The sequence below is a fragment of the Sphaeramia orbicularis genome, chromosome 12 (assembly GCF_902148855.1).
Source record: "Sphaeramia orbicularis chromosome 12, fSphaOr1.1, whole genome shotgun sequence".
NCBI classification, from domain to species: domain Eukaryota; kingdom Metazoa; phylum Chordata; class Actinopteri; order Kurtiformes; family Apogonidae; genus Sphaeramia; species Sphaeramia orbicularis.
Window position 1 is genome coordinate 18,123,792 of NC_043968.1, and position 17,049 is coordinate 18,140,840.

Consider the following 17,049-nt stretch of genomic DNA (forward strand, 5'->3'; position numbering starts at 1 on the left):
TGGTGATTTATCCTTATAGATCAGGGGTGTCAAACTCATTTTAGTTCAGGGGCCACATTCACCCCAATATGATCCCAAGTGGGCCGGACCAGTAAAATAATAACAGTGAAAAGTAAAATTACATTAGGATAACATTTACATCCACAATGTTTCCTTAAAAATCTGAAAAACATTAACAACTTGAAATATCTTAATAAAAAAAAAGGGCAATTTTAACAATATTCTGTCTCACTTTATCATTTACACATGTGCATTACAACTTACATTACAATTACAAATACATAAAACATTTAGTAACAGGCAGAATATTGGTAAAATTGCATTTGCTTCTCTTAAGGCATTTCAAGTTGTTCATATTTGTTCAGGTTATTCACATTTTTTGGTTGTTAATATAAACATTTTCATGTAATTGTACTTTTCTTTTTCATTAAAACAAAGATCAGTTTTCATTATTTATAGGTTATTATGATAATATTTTACTGGTCTGACCCAGTTGAGATTTAACCCTTTCATGCGCGAATTATGAGAACCTTAATCAAAATGTTTTCCTAAGTGTTTTTATTCCTTTTTAGGCATGAAAAAAACAAGGCGATTGAAAATTTTCTTCTGAAAAAAAAAATAAAAAAATTAAATAAATAAATAAATTAATAATAATAATAATAATAATAATATTAATAATAATAATAATAATAATAATAATAATGAAAAGAAAAATTCTTATGAACCTATTTTTCATGAAGTTGCAAAAATGTCCACTCAGCTGGACACCATGCATTTCATTTCTGAAACGAAGAAACATGCATTTACTGATAATTGCGTGAAAACTATGACTATTACACTCAGGGGAGATCTACACAGTGTTACCAATTCATGTCAGAAACGATATGTAATGTCTTAAAACTTGAATAAAGATATGTGTAAAAAAAATAAATAAATAAAAAAAATTCATGAATATACAAGAGAACAGCTGTAGAATGAGTGTCCACTGTAGTGACCGGTATACATGAAAGGGTTAAAATGATTTTTACACCACTGATTGATAATTTCTTGAGTGTAATTTTTGCATTTCACAAATTCATCCGACGGGCCGGACTGGAACCTGTGTCGAGCCAGATTTGGCCCCCGGGCCGCATGTTTGACACCTGTGTTATAGATAAAGTGTAGCTGGGACTGGGATGTGCAGAAATAGGAATAAAGAGGAATGTGTCTGAAAGCAAAAGTATTCCAACTTTATGTGCAGCAGTATGTTGTTATGTTGTTCACTTGTCTGATGTGCGTGAGTCTCGTGCCCACCCGCACGCAGAGCCAGTCTCATACACATGTGTCATATTCAGTCTGTTTTGGAACTGCAAGTGTGAGTCCGTACATTTCCACTGTGTCGGTGCAGGTGCTGCCTCTGTTTCCTCATTGTCCGTGGGTAGATGGGTGTCAGTATCGGTGTGCGTCCGCCTCAGGTGAGCTCTGCACCTTTTATCGCACAGGTAAATTTCACCCTCGCGCGGTGACGTCAAAGGGATGGGCAGGTCACGTGGTGCAGTCCGAGGGGAACCAGGTTTAACGTTACTGAAATGGGAGAAAGACGAAGAAAAGGAAGGAAAACGAGCAAGGTAAGCTAACTACCTCCACTATTTCCATCATTGAACTGACGAATTAAGCAGCGTTTTGGTGTGAATACGTATTAGGAGAGGTTTGAGGTTGAAAAGTTGACTTTTGTTGTCGAAAAGTCAGTAGTAAACACTAACATAAGGTTAGCCTCAGGCACTGGCAGCGAACTTTACCTCTGACTGCTCCACCACTGTAACTGAAAAAACTGAAAAAAAACAGCCGAACTAAACCTAAGAGAAGACGGCGACAGGGAGGAAAGTATCTAAAGTAAATATGTGCAGGGTGTGAAGGGGTGAGGAGAAGTGTTAAGTTGCCTTTTTGCCTGTGACCGAGCCCCGTGGCCCGGTGCCAAATGGAGCCGTCCAGTCCGGGTCTAATGAGGCCTGACAGAGTCCGACTGAAGCCGATCCGAGCCGGACTGCTTCTTACACCGGAGCAGTGTTGTTCCAGGGTGTTCTGTCATAATAACAGAGCAGCTCCAAGCCCCGTTTCCTCCGATCTGCAGTAGGCGTCTGTCTGACTCAGCCCGATGATATAACACATGAGGAGGTGACAGACACACTAAGAGAACATCAGCCCAAACACACTCAGACACAAGTAGAAGTCCACAAAAACACTGAGTCCTGACTTTATGTCCACAAAAACACTGTGTTTCAATTCAGTTCACACACAAAAAAGTAAAAAGTGCTGAGCAAGAATCCCAACTGAAAAAAAAAAAAGTAGCCCAAAAATTAAAAATATCCTTAACTTTTTGTTTGTAGTGTGTATATCAGGGCCTGGCCAAGCGAGTAACGGAGTGAGAAAGCACTGTGCGGCAATACTAATCAATCCATATCTGTTTTTAAAATAATTCAGCAGCATCTTATGCACTTATTGTAGCAAAAAGCTTGTTTTGTTGTTCTGGTTAAAAAAAAAAAAAAACAGATGTGCCTTACGTTAAATTATGGCTGGAGTAAATAGTTAAACTCTCTCAAATAGTTACTCTCTCATACACTAATTGGCATCCCCTTCAACAATATATTGATAACTCAACCTGAATATAATTAGAATTTATGTGGCCTCCCTTGGTGTGAGATGTCATTAATCCTGGGATTGGGGGGTATGAGTGTGGGTGGATGAGAGTTGTTAAAATGTGTGTTTGTTATATTTGTTTTCTTCTGTTGTACTTTTGAGGTTGTTCACTGTGTTTATTTTTCAAAATGTGGACAAATTGTAATAATGGATGTTTTCCTGATTAACTCTTGTATAAAAAGATTGACTAGGAAAAAATAATTTTAGCAGCAACCGTAATAGATCAAATTGTAGGTCGAAGCAAGTACTTTAACATCCCATTAAGGAATAATAACCAAATATTTAATAAAAGCATAAATTTATCATCATTGACCAAGTAATGGAGTGAGGAAAAATATACAACAGTTATTCAAGGTATGGAAAAAATACCAAAAAGTGCTGTTCCTCAAGGAAAGTGCAAATATTTAGCATGCTACACTTTTCTTAATATATGAGAGTACATCCATCCATCCATTATCCACCGCTTATCCGGGGCCGGGTCGCGGGGGTAACAGTCTAAGCAGGGATGCCCAGACTTCCCTCTCCGCAGTCACCTCCTCCAGCTCTTCCAGGGGGACCCTGAGGCGTTCCCAGGCCAGCCGAGAGATGTAGTCTCTCCAGCGTGTCCTGGGTCTTCCCCGAGGTCTCCTCCTGGTGAGACATGCCCGGAACACCTCCCTAGGGAGGTGTCCAGGAGGCATCTGAAACAGATCAATAAATCAATAAATAAAAGTGCTACCTTTTTTATTTTAGTTTTAAAAGACATTAATTCATGGTAACAGAGTGAGAATCCAAAAAAGTAACGAAGTGAAGTGTTTGTTCAGTGTGATGCACCGTAGTAATAATCAAAGATTTTATTAAGATACTGATAAGGTTATCAGTCTTAGGCGACATAAGTTTCATTACTGTATTTAATACACATCTTTCTGCTCTAAACCAAATAGATGGAAAATCAAAGTAGTTCATATCATCAAGTCTATTGTTGGCACAGGCACTTAACCCCCCATTTACTCTCCATTTGTCTGTCCCTGCATGTTCAGCTACAGGTGGGTTAATTTAACCCATAAAGACTCAGTACTACTTTTGTGGCAGTTCTCAAATTATTTTTTTCTCTCTGTTTAAATTAGAGAAGATAGTTTTATGTGTCATTTGTACACATTCAAATACACAGGAATTGCAAAGGTCTCTCAGAGTGCAAGTATAAGATTATTAATATACAATCAAAATAGAACTCAGAAATATAAGCAGTGTACAAGTATATTTAACCTTTCTTTAGCAATTTATCACCATTCATTATAATATTTTCTGTATTTTGTGTGTGTGTGTGTGTGGAGTTTCTCAGTGTAAATCAGTTATTTTCCTAATTCCTACATTTAATTTACAGATCATGTAGATGTTTGTAAAACCTCCGAATAAAGTTGAGGATTATTATATCAAAACCAGAGAAAAGTCAAGAAAAAGGGAATTTTTCAGCAAAATCTTTCATTAACTGAACATAAACCAAGTGTCTCCATCCACTGTCATTGATCCAACTCCATAGGTTTTACTGGTGAATCAATGTTGTAGAAGACAGTAGCAACGGAGCCTCTGAACATCCAAATGGGTCATATCTGATGACCATGACAAGATGGCAAACTGCACTTTACAATTATTCACATGTATTGATAGGATTAGTGGATCAACAGGTATTAAACAGTTTAGATCAGTAGATGGTTTTGATTGCCGGTGGAGGTTTGGGTCTTTATGGGTTAAGAGGGTCCATTTTAGTGTGTGTTGTAATTCTGCATGTATAATACACTGTTGCCCATAAAGCAGGATTAAAATATTTTTTCCTCTTCTCATGAAATGTTTGTGACAATGTGATTTATTCATGAAAGATAAAGCGTAACTGGGACGTGATATGTAAACTTTGCACCCGGTAAAGGTGATTACTGATGTGTATAAATAGGAATAAAAAGAGGAATGTGTCTGAAAACCAAATAATTCCAACTTTATGGACAACACATATAAAGATACTTAATTCATATACTATTTTTCACAGATCTAGTGGATGCAGGTGGTCCCCAGTGGACATAATTTTAAAGATTTTTGGGTATTTATTTGCTACTTGCTTTAGGTTCTCTCTTTTTGTATACGTTATAGCAGTAATAACGGTCCTAAATGGTGTGACACAAATCCAAAGTCTTCAGGAAAATACTGCTATACTATGAAAAAAGAAGGGAAAATGAATACACAGTCTTTACTAAACCACAGCACTGTGATGAGGAAGTTTCTTAGTGGAGACAACATAACCAACAGCTATATTGATGATTTATTGAATGATATTTGTTCACAAGCATTTTGTGAGACAGTTATGCGATATATCATGTAAACATACCTCTCTATTCCCGCAAGTTGTTCCAAACTTAACAGTGTTCCTTAAAAAAAACGCATGTTTGTCTGGATCTAATGTTATGTTTTATTTTGGGTGGTTTACATGAACATGCAAAATTAATGATGGACAGTTTTTGATTACTAAAAAGGTGACATTGTTATTAAGTAAAACGTAAGACATTCTCTGGTCCTTAGAATTTCTATGCATTTTAGAAATTTTTATTATAAAGACTTTAATGATCCCAAACTGGGAAATTGTACTGTAGTTCAGCACAAATTCAGTCAGTAATTGCATAGCTGTTTCCTGTTGGAAGTGGCACAAATAAAACAGACACAATGCAAACCCGTAATAGTTCTTTCTTGACCGTGTAAAAACCAGGTCGCTTATGGAAAACAATTTATGATGCCACATTTAGGCTCAGGACTATCACTGTGTATTTAGGTGTATTTATTTCCATTTGCAACAGAGAGTAACATATTAAAGGTCCATTTGCTGTTTCAATCTCAGCTCTTTCTCTCTCTGTTCCTCTCCACAGGTTTTTCCCTGAGTCGGTACACTGTATGTTCATACCAGGTTTGCATTCTGACCTGCAAACCAATGTAAGTCGTGTTGAGTGACTGCGTGTGAAAGAGGTATTCAAGCAAAGTCTTTTTATACATTTCTCTCTCAAGATCACTTAAAGAATTGGGCTTTTAAAGGCTGATTGACTGTCAAGAGTGTATTTTTGTACAGTCTGCAACATCTACTGGTAAGTAGAGAATAAAACACACGGATGGTTATTACAACATCCTGCTCCTGATTAAGTTGCAGTCCAAAAATGCAGTCTTGACTCAGCTTGCATGGAGGATGTAGAGATAAGACCTCTTCTCATGTGGGTTCTGGCTGAAGGGGTTTTCTCTGGTGACCTCAGGTACTGGTGGGGGACAGATGTATTTATTATATCCTCTTTGGGTGTGGAGTGACATGTGCATGAATGATCTAATTAGGGTTTAGGGTTTGTTTGTCTCCTGGCTTGTTCCTTTTTAATTTCCTTTCTATTTACCAATTGAATTCTCTAGTAATGATCCTGCAGTGATTAAAGAGTGGTTTGATGAACTGTTAATTGACAAAATCAATTGTAGAAATGTAGTAGTAACTATAACTAGACATGTGCACATTTCCTGAAGGGAATGCAATCCATTTTGCTTGCCTCTTGCCGGATTTATGGACTTGCGGGTAGGTGCAATGTTAAAGCAAGAAATAGTACCAAAGAAGGACTGTCTGTAAATAAAGTACTGCATATATTTGGATGAAAGTTATATTGTTCTACATTGTATTTGTATGTATAATTTATTTGAGCTGCGCTCTCATTGGCTGACGTTCTGTGATGCTGCACTCTCATTGGCTGACGTTCTGTGATGCTGCGCTGTCATTGGCTGACGCCCTGTGACACTGCGCTCTCATTTGGTGACGTTCTGTGACACTGCACTCTCATAGGCTGACGTTCTGCGATGCTGCGCTCTCATTGGTTGACGTTCTGTGACGCTGCGCTCTCATTGGCTGACGTTCTGTGATGCTGCGCTCTCATTGGCTGACGTTCTGTGATGCTGCGCTGTCATTGGCTGACGCCCTGTGACACTGCGCTCTCATTTGGTGACGTTCTGTGACACTGCACTCTCATAGGCTGACGTTCTGCGATGCTGCGCTCTCATTGGTTGACGTTCTGTGACGCTGCGCTCTCATTGGCTGACGTTCTGTGATGCTGTGCTCTCATTGGTTGACGTTCTGTGACGCTGTGCTCTCATTGGCTGACGTTCTGTGATGCTGCTCTCTCACTGGCTGACGTTCAGTGACGCTATGCTGTCATTGGCTGATATTCTGGGTAGCTGCAGTTTCATTGGCTGATGTTCTGTGACGCTGCGCTCTTATTGGCTGACGTTCTGGGTAGCTGCGCTCTCACAGAACTAGGCCCAACCAATGCTGCTTGCATCTTTTTTGATTGATTGATTAATTAGAAATTATGTTGTTAATCTGATGTCATTTGTAAATTTAGCTGTTGAAAAACTGTGTCAATAATTAAACTGATCCATGTTTTTTTCTCTTTCCTGTTGTGCAGTTTCGCAAACTTTGTCATAAATAACTTGTACATACAAATGCAATGTGAAACAACATAACTTTAAGAAAAATAAATGTAGTTCTTTATAACCAGTCCTTTTTTGCTATTATTTCTTACTTTTACATTGCACCTAGCCCAAGTCCACAAATCCGACAAGAGGCAAGCACATGGTTTACATTTCCTTCAAGAAATGTACGAATGTCTAGTTATTGTTAATGGTGTGTTTCAAATGACATATTTAAAAGTATTTTTTCAATGCTTTGCGGTCTCCCATCAAGCATAAATGCAGGCAGCAAATGTGCATTAAAGCAAAACAAAAACACATGGGGGAAAGTGAGCAGAACATAGTTTTGATTAATTCTGAGACAAAGCAAAGAATTCAGAGGTGTCAAAATAAAATACTCGAGTAAGGTGATACACACTGTTTTGCATAAAGTTAGATATTTTCCCCTCTTCTTAAGAAATTACTGTAAAAATGTGATTAATCCTTGAGAGATAGTTTAACTGAGTATATAATCATTGGACCTGGTCAAAAGTGATTACTGATAAATAGTAAAAACAGTAAAAAGAGGAATGTGTCTGAAAACAAAATGATTCCAACTTTATGGGCAACAGTGTGTATTAGAAATGTGTCCAAATTTGGATTTATTGAATAATTACTGTATTATATTGGGATACATACCACTATAGTGATAAAAGAGATTAGTTGCATATATAGAACGAAAAAGTACTAAATTATTAATTAAACAAATTAATCGTAGATTAATGTGGTAAGTGTAGAGTAAATGAACGTGCACATTAAACTACAAAATAAGAAGACATTCCAACACTCCTTTATTAATATGTGTGTCTCCTCAGGGACCATCACCATCCTCATGTCCTATGGAGGAGGCTTTTCTGGACGCACTGAGCGTGTCCGCCAGGCGCCCCACTATGACCAGGTTCCCCCAGGTTCCTTACCTCGAGCAGACTCCTACAGCCTTCAGCCTCTGAGGGAACAGTCCTCAGCTCGTCTGGCTCAGAGCGCAGACCCTCTCCCACCTCCACCTCTGCCAGACCAACCCCCCGTGGGGCCTGAGTTTGATCCCAGTGGCAGCGAAGACAACGGCGAACTAGATCCTGACCCTGCAATTGACATCAAACCCGTCCACCGCTTTATCCCCGACTCCTGGAAGAACTTCTTCAGAGGGAGTAACCGCAGCAGTAAAGAGCCGTGGTCCATGCCTGCCTCCTCGTACAACAACAATAACAGCACCACGGAGGGGGTGCGCTGTTCTCCTCCACAGTCTCCATCTGTTCCTGGATCTTACCGGGATCCCTATGGCGGCTCTGCTGGCAGCTACAACTCACACAAGGAGCTTCTGGAAGCACACGACACCCATGAGTCGGTGTCAGGACGCACGTACCGAACAGCGCTAACTTACAGTGAGCGAGTGGAGGAGTACCATCAGCGCTACGCCTACATGAAGTCCTGGGCGGGCCTGCTGAGGATTCTGGGCTGTGTGGAGCTCCTGCTGGGAGCGGCAGTGTTCGCCTGCGTCTGCGCTTACATCCACAAGGACAATGAGTGGTTCAACGTGTTTGGATACTCTTCTCCTGGAGGGGCGTACGGAGGAGGGTTCTACGGTGCTGGCACTGGGGGGTCATACTACACAGGACCCAAGACTCCCTTTGTGTTGGTGGTAGCGGGTCTGGCCTGGTTGGTAACTGTAATTGTATTAGTGCTGGGGATGACCATGTACTACCGTACCATCCTGCTGGACTCGTCCTGGTGGCCTCTGACTGAGTTTACCATAAATCTGGCTCTGGCTATTCTCTACATGGCAGCAGGTAGGAGAACATCAAGCCAATGTTACCAAAAAAAAATTTCATCACTTGATATAGATAATTATCAAGTCATTATTCTCTCCAATTTAGGGTTTATCTTTAGTTTTGAGTGAAAGTTGAAGAAAGGAGATGGTTATCTGTGGTTTTTAACTATTTATGGTCAGAACAGACAAAAATTTGCCAAGGAGTGGGGCAGTTCTATGCAGAGGTAGAACATCTATAGAACAACATATCAAAATAAACAGGAGTAAAATTAAACAGAGCAACTGAATATTATTAAGTGCCTTAGCTGAGAACGTTGAAAAAAATAAACAGGAAAGACAAAAGAGAAATTTCATTATATCTTCCTGATAATCATTAATGTTTTATTACCCACCTGTAGTTCTAGGTAGATCAGATCTTTTCTCTTATTAACAGCCTCTGACTCTTTTGCTTTTCCAGGTATTGTTTATGTCCGAGACACAACGCGTGGAGGTCTCTGCTCCTATCCTGTCTTCAACAACGGCATCAATGGGGCATTCTGCCGAACAGAAGCCGGCCAGGTCGCCGCCATCATCTTCCTCTTTGTCACGATGGTTGTGTATCTGATTGGAGCTTTAGTTTGTCTTAAGTTGTGGAGACATGAAGCTGCACGCATGTATCGGGAGCGCTACGGACAGGAGGTGAGATCTCAGCTCCCTGGAGTTCTGTGTGTTTAAAGGACTTGGTTGTCTTTGTTTATATTTAGGAATTCACCATCCGTCATTGTGTTGGATAAAAAATAGGCTGTAATCATGTTCACACACAGACTTCGTTGCAATAACATCTTATCTGTGAAAATAACCAGACAACATAATTTACACCCAGGCTTACAGCTGTGGAGTCTGTAAATCCTACCTGTGAGTAATGCACTAGTGTAAAAGGAGCACACACACATGAGTTTAACTACACTAGTCTAGTGTGCAGTCACTGCAAATGTTCTTCTGTTTTCTTGAAACTTGACTTGAATTCTTGTCAAGTTTCACCTCTTAATACCTGCTCACATTATTACCTTATAGCCCCTTTTACACAGCATTTCTGTTGTGGGAATATTTCATTTTTATTCTGGAACGATCTCTGTGTAAATGAATTGGTGGGATCATTTGGTCCCAACTTAATCGCAGTTTTGTAACGTCTCTGGAGGTATTAACAGAGCCGTGTTAAAGGTGGAATCATGATTCTGGAACACTCTGTAAAAGGAACACCTCTCGTTCCGCAACCAAGGTGTGACGTTTTGATGACGGCGACCCCCATGCCTGAGAGTCAGTGCGCGCATATGGAGGCACTGGCATGGATTCTGCGGCAGCTGCCCCGGGTGTGCCAGGGATGCCACGGATACCGTGGCTGCGTGTCAGGTATGCCGCCGCAGCTACGTGCCAGGGGTGTTGTGGCTTCATGCCATTTTCACCCATGGCACGAAGCAGTGGGACCGGCACCCGGGGCTGCTGCTGCAGAATCCATGCCAGTGTCTCCATGTGCGCACTATATGCTGCGCTGCGTCACCGCCTCTTTGATTCCAGAATGCACGTCCGCTGTGTAAAACTCCAGCCTGTCTCACCTCTGGTACTCCTTTGGTTCGGCTGTGTAAATCGATCAATGGTGGAAAAAAGGTGGGATCTTTTTTTCCGGGATCTCTGTGTAAAAGTGGCTTATGTGTGACAGCTGCAAGTGGCTGTGAAGTTAAGTTAACATTAAAAAAATGTTGTAGAAAATGTAAGGTTTGATGTAATGTAAGGTTTAATTTGCACCAGAAGCTATCATCACTTTACAACATGGATGACAGTATTTCAACAGTATTAAAGTCAATATTAGATTAAATTGATATTATCTCACACATAATGACCAAAAAAACACTGCCCAGTACTGCATTTTCATCCTGATCTCTGCAGATTCTGCAGATTACATGTGGCCTTGAAATGGTTAAATTATAATCATTAGTTGTATTATAATAGGACTGTGTTTTTTGTGTCAACTTTCACAGATGCAGCCCGCTGAGATGCAAGGTGCACGGTCACTGGTGAGCATTCTTTACTTAATCAATCCACTGCATGTCCATGATACAACCTTTCTAAACTTGGAACAATAAAAACAAACACTGTTTTTTTCCCTTGTTGTTCTATCATTGTCTCAGCAGCTTGCTCCAGCTCCTGGTCCAGATCCTGTTCACAAAGCTCCAGAACAGGTCCAAGGCTCCTCAGTGGTTCCTATCCAGGCCACCCTGAAACCAGGACCTGCAAAGATTTTACAGGGAGCCATACCATCAGGACATATTCCAAAACCAGTGATCGTGCCTGACTACATTGCGTATGTGCTGCTCAATTATTGAATTATATGTGTAAGAAAATGACAGTGAATGCAAAAACAGTGAAATACATGATAACGAAGCTTCCTTAAAAGTGTGTAAAGTCACTTACAGTTGACTGTCAGTGAAGAAGAGTGATATTCTGCTTCCCCCCTGCAGTAAATATCCAGCAATCCGGTCTGATGAAGAGCGGGACCAGTACCGAGCTGTGTTTAATGACCAGTACGCTGAGTACAAAGAGCTCCACTCAGACGTTCAGGCGACACTCAAGAAGTTTGATGAGATGGACGCCATGATGCGTGCTCTGCCTCAGCACCCCACCAGCCAAATGGTGATTTACTTATCATATGCTCCTTAATCTTTTTTCCTACATAGCTATAGAACTATGGCCCAATCTCAATTCATCCCTTGGCCCTTGCACTTGGCGCTACCCCTTGAAACGGAGCTGCAAGGGGTGGGGCTTGAAACATTCCCCTATGAAATGGGACAACCCTTCGAGACCTGTTACGTCATCAGCAGTCATCGATGCCGCTATAAACAGATGTAACAATTTTGTTTCAGAAAGTATTTCACCATGTCGTCAGCAGCTGTAACCGTCTGTTGAATGGGCTTTAGGCGGTCTATAACACATTGAAACGGCATTAAACGATCGATCAAATGATTAAGTTGTTTATGAAGAAAATACGTACATTTGTGTGTTTCTTTCATCACACCGTTGCACTTTTTTGCTGTGTTTACCTCCATCTTGTCAATGACTCGAACAGAATTATGGGAGATTTCTCTTACCCCTCTGTTTGTAGTGTGGTCCTGAAAAATCTTCATTTCGAGGGCCAAACAGCCCTCTCCCTCAGCCCTTTGGCTCCGACTCATCAAGGACACCCCCACCCCTTCACATGAATGCGCAAAATGGAGGGGGAGGGGCCAAGGAGTGAATTGGGATTCGGCCTAAGATTATGTTTTCATGAGCATGAACTAGATTTGTTTGTATATCTACTGACTAATGTCTCCATGTCTCTGTCACATCAAACCTTAGTGCACTAAACTCTAGATTAAGAAATGCCAGTTTTTTGTAATTTTCTTACATGAGCACAGTTATAAAGGACATATTTCCTTTGCAGCCCAGCTACATGTTACTATATTTTCACAGTAAATGGATTATTCTTGATGTCTAATAGGTACAATGTAAATATTTAGTATCATACACATAAAGCTAAAACACAGTTATCTCATTCAGATTCACTTCATTAAATTACTACAGTCTTCTGCACAATAAACAAATCTTATGGTACAGTTAACTATTTTTATGATGTACTGGATTGCAGTTTCCAGCCCATGTACTGGTTTATTAAAACTGATTGTGTGTGTCAGTACCAAACTATGAGTGTGAGCATGGAGGAAGGATTTTTGGACGGGGACTGATTGCATGTTGGATTATTGTGCCCGGTCCTTTTATTGTTCGTCTGAGCCTCATTTCCCCATCCTTCAGCTTCCCCTGACTGTGCTTCCTGTCCCTGCTGTGCTTCCCCTCCACCCTGAACTCTGTCTCTGCTCCAACCAGTACGCTCCTTTTCATACATGTGGGATGTCACATTAGTTGAAACTGTCTCTTTTCTGTTTGTAGGAGGTGGATCGCATCCACAGAATCCTTCAGGAATACCAGAAGAAGAAAAATGTGAGCCTGTTGTCCCTGTTTTGTATAAATTCAATTCTACACAGAGCCAAGAAAGAAAACTCATACACATAGTCATATAACAAGCTGCTGCTTAACAGTAGTTCTTAAAAGCGTGGTTTAAAAATGAGACTCCATTGTGTTTCTGCTTTACTGTCCCAGGACCCGACATTCATTGAAAAGAAAGAGCGCTGCGAATACCTGAAGAGCAAACTGTCTCACATCAAACAGAAGATCCACGAATATGATAAGGTCATGGAGTGGAACGATGGATACAGCTAAACCTCTGTGGCATGTGGCGCTGATGACGTCAAACACAGAACTCTTTGTGACGGTTTGATGACAATGATGGCGAAAATGAAACTACAAGAAGAAACCACTGCGGCATGATGGGAATTTCTAGCCTGCTTTGTTTGTATGTTTGTCTGAATAAGTAGAATCAAAGAGTTAATGTGTTTTATACTTCAAATGGTCTATATATGCAAAAAAATAATATTTATGTGACACTGTGATGCTAATCCTAGCTGTGGCTCACCACTTATTTTCAGAAATGACACTGGATTCCGATGTGAATGTTTTTTATGTAAAGAGCAGGAAGTGTAATCTGTTCAGATAGAAGTGAAATTAAAGATGCTGCATTCCTTTTTCTGCCGGTTTACTTCCTCTGCAGCTCGGCATGATCACTTTTCAGTCAGTCTTCTTACTTGTCAGTCACATCTGTTCATGTGTAAAGCAGGAGTGGTTCTGTCAGATCCTCCAGTTGGACATGAACACCCTGTTTAGGACGGATCCTCATCCAGCTGAGTTTTGTAAGTGTTGTGGGGATTGTTTTAATTGCACACTATGTCTGTTTTTACATGTAACTGTTTGACAAATGACTTTATCAGGAAATCTGCGAGTCCTCTTGTAGTATTAGCAAAATGTGTGTGTTCTCTGTGTTCTACCATTTCATAGATTAAACATTTTGTACTTAATAGTCACTTAAGTAACCTAAGTGCCTAAATATCTTTATTGCATCTTCTTTATAGCACAATAAATGTATTGACTGTGGACCTCCTGAGTTATAAATGTGCTATCCCCGTACTTTTCCTTTAAGCATAATGTAAATATACTACTATAAATGTCCATATTTTTCATAATTTAAATGTTCAATTGGTGCTTTGTTTTCAGAATACAGTTTTGCTTATGCACTGATAGCCTGTGATGTTTTCGTGTCTTTACTGATATGAGGATGTTGTTCACTCGAAACAGAAAAACATGTCCCCAAAACTAGGATGTTAAAACTCAATGATCGGAAGTGAGACTGTGTAAAAATGTATAAACAGTTTGTAAAGCATGTACTAATACCTGAAATCCTTCTACAGACACATCCACTGAAAGGATGGCATCATGTCTTAAAATGTCTTAATCTTTTAACACACTATGAAATTAAACTATGACATGTTTTTGCCTGTATGAACATAAATAAATGACATCTTAAAGTTTTTTTTTTTTTTTTTACCATAAGGCAGTTATTGGAAATCACTGGATGCCTGCTTAATTACAATTTATGGAAACCCTTGTTTTGTTTTGTTTTGTTTTTAATCCCCCAAAAATGATCTTTCTTAAATGGTAGCAGCAGTGACATAACTAAGGGGTACAGGTGTATTCTTTTTTAAGAATGCAATTAATGACATTTGGCATTATTTTAAGGTAATTTGCCTCATATATCTGATACTTAAGTAACACATGCCTTATAACAGTTTCATGTTTTTGACCTCAAAATATGTGACTGTAGAGAGTTTCTGTGTCACTTTGAGTTCTGTAACCTTGATAAACAAATATGTCTGTCCATGCAGACTGTAGAATTGTTAAAACAACATAGGCTGCTGTTTCAGTTTAAAATATAAATTATTTTTCCTCTACTGCCTTTTTCAAGCACAATGTCAATGAAAAGACTCAGGACAGAAAAGTGCCCATTTAAGTAGAATGGTTTTGACTTTTGTAGTTTACATGAATAATTTCATTCTATGCTTTCTCTAACTTAAACTGAATCTGTTTTGTTTTTTAAGGTTTTATAATATGCTATATATTATGTACAGTCATACATCCCAGGAAAGAAGTGGGGGATCTGTCCTACACAAATAAAACATTAAAGAAGCAGAGGATTTGCTTTTAGAAAAAAGACCCAAATATTCCTAATAGACATGATAATTTGCCTGAAAGAGGAGGGTTTCACTATGAATGATGACAAATAACCACTGAACCTCAGTGACAAATGTAATTATCTGCGCCACAGATGCATTACAAGGTCCCCTCTAACAGATCTGACTGATAACCAATTTTTTGGTTGGTGAAGATGTCCTATTTTTCCATCAGCTTCTGCAGACCTACTCATCCCACAACACACGTGATGTGTAGTGAATGTACAGACTGTTTTAACATCACCAAACCTGTTGAACCATAGTTTATAAATGTGTTAAAACTAGTTCATAAACATTATATGTGTTTGGTTTATTCATTTGAACTGAATTCTGCATTTTTTTTTTTGGAACTTCTTTTTATTTAGATTTCATGTGTGTAGCCACACAGTGCATTGCAACAAATCATTACACAACAGAAATATGTGTATATATGCATATATATATACATCTCAGTCTCAATGGGGGCAGCAGTCCATGGCTGCCTCAAGTCCAAGGCCACAGGGACCAGAACACCCAGGAGAGGTCAACATCAGCCACCAAAATACAACATGGCAGAACCCCGACACTCCTTCAGAATCTGAGATAGAACAAATTAGAAATCCACAACAGCAACAACAGTGAAAAGCAACAACACTTACATCAAATTAAAATGTGACTTAATGTGGGTCCAGCTGTTCATAAATATCTCTCTCCTCATCCGCAACACCGCAGTGGCACACTCCATGCTACACACATCCCGAACTCCACCCCTCCATCGGACCACCGTGGGGGGTTGCGGCTCCAACCAAGAGGCTGTTACCACTTTGTTTGCAATCAATAAAAGTATTCTAAGCAGTTTTGTCTGACTGCTTTCCTGAAGATCCTCAGGCACCATGCCCAGTACAAAATGCGATGGCCTCACTGGTAAGTCTATGGACAAACATGCCTTTATTTCTCTTTGAATATTTTTCCAACACTCTGACAATTTTGGACAATCCCAAAATATATGTGTATGGTCTCCTACCAAGCCACAACCCCTCCAACACAAAGATGAGGTATTGCTCCATCTCGATGTTATACGAGGCGTTCTGAAGTATCTCAATTTTAGCTTCCATCCGTATTCCCTCCAATTAGGACTATTTGTTGTTTTATGTCCCTGTTCAAATGAAGTTTCCCATTGTTCATCAGAAATTATTATGTTCATCTCTAGTTCCCATTTCTCTTTAATATCTAAATTATTCTCTCCCATATCCTCATTTATTATCTTATATAAATATGATATAAATTTTTTCTTCACTGTTCCATCTATTGTTGAAATTAAAAAGTGTTCTATTTTAGATGGTAGAGAGCAGAGCTTTTCCCGTTCTGGATGTCTGTTTAAGTAGTCTCGTATTTGTAAGAACCTGAAAAAGTCCTGGTTTGATAAATCATATTTTTCTTTAAGTTGTTCAAATGATTTTAATATAGTTCCTTCAAATAACTGGTCTAAAACTTCTAAACCCTTTTCTTTCCATCTTTCAAAGCCCTTATCAAGTTTTGATGGGAGAAATTCTGGTGAATTCTGCATTTTGATTGATTGATTGATTGATTTCGAATATGAATGCCAAATAAATAAATAAGCAAACAAAAAAATTAAACATAATAAAATACATATTCAAAAAGAAGTGAGAAGTATAACTTTTAAACTCCCACCCCTTCTCCTGAAATAATTAACAATAATAAGCTTCCTAATCTAAACATATTTATACTCTAATGCCTGATACTTATTATTGAATAATTTTCTTTCTAACTTTCTACTATCACAAAGAACTATACATATAATTTACATAAACACATAATACACTAACACACATACATATACATATACAGATATATGTACATACACATGCATATATACATATACATACACACATACCACATATATACTTGTACATCCTCATAACACCC

At 39.2% G+C, this 17,049-nt stretch overlaps 1 protein-coding gene across 4 annotated transcripts; it reads left to right on the forward strand.

The window, feature by feature from the left end:
- The first annotated feature begins 1,490 nt into the window (after nucleotides 1-1,490).
- Nucleotides 1,491-14,134, forward strand: marveld2a (MARVEL domain containing 2a). 4 transcript variants are annotated; one of them, XM_030150884.1, is made up of 9 exons: nucleotides 1,491-1,607; nucleotides 5,565-5,661; nucleotides 7,983-8,954; nucleotides 9,393-9,613; nucleotides 10,951-10,986; nucleotides 11,101-11,273; nucleotides 11,431-11,602; nucleotides 12,893-12,943; nucleotides 13,103-14,134. In XM_030150884.1, the coding sequence occupies exons 3-9, from the start codon at nucleotides 8,000-8,002 to the stop codon at nucleotides 13,220-13,222; spliced, it is 1,728 nt and encodes a 575-aa protein (XP_030006744.1). In that variant the 5' UTR covers nucleotides 1,491-1,607; nucleotides 5,565-5,661; nucleotides 7,983-7,999; the 3' UTR covers nucleotides 13,223-14,134. The 4 variants fall into 4 exon arrangements, with proteins under 4 accessions (XP_030006744.1, XP_030006745.1, XP_030006748.1 ...); XM_030150885.1 differs by having other exon boundaries at nucleotides 5,565-5,628; XM_030150888.1 differs by having other exon boundaries at nucleotides 1,492-1,607; nucleotides 11,104-11,273.
- Nucleotides 14,135-17,049: the final 2,915 nt, after the last annotated feature.

Excerpts from the sequence above, each read along its gene's own strand:
- marveld2a (XM_030150884.1), top strand. The coding sequence starts at position 8,000 with ATGTCCTATGGAGGAGGCTTTTCTGGACGCACTGAGCGTGTCCGCCAG. Across the intron at positions 8,955-9,392 it reads TATTCTCTACATGGCAGCAG|GTATTGTTTATGTCCGAGAC; the intron begins GTAGGAGAACAT and ends TTGCTTTTCCAG. Across the intron at positions 11,603-12,892 it reads AGCACCCCACCAGCCAAATG|GAGGTGGATCGCATCCACAG; the intron begins GTGATTTACTTA and ends TTCTGTTTGTAG.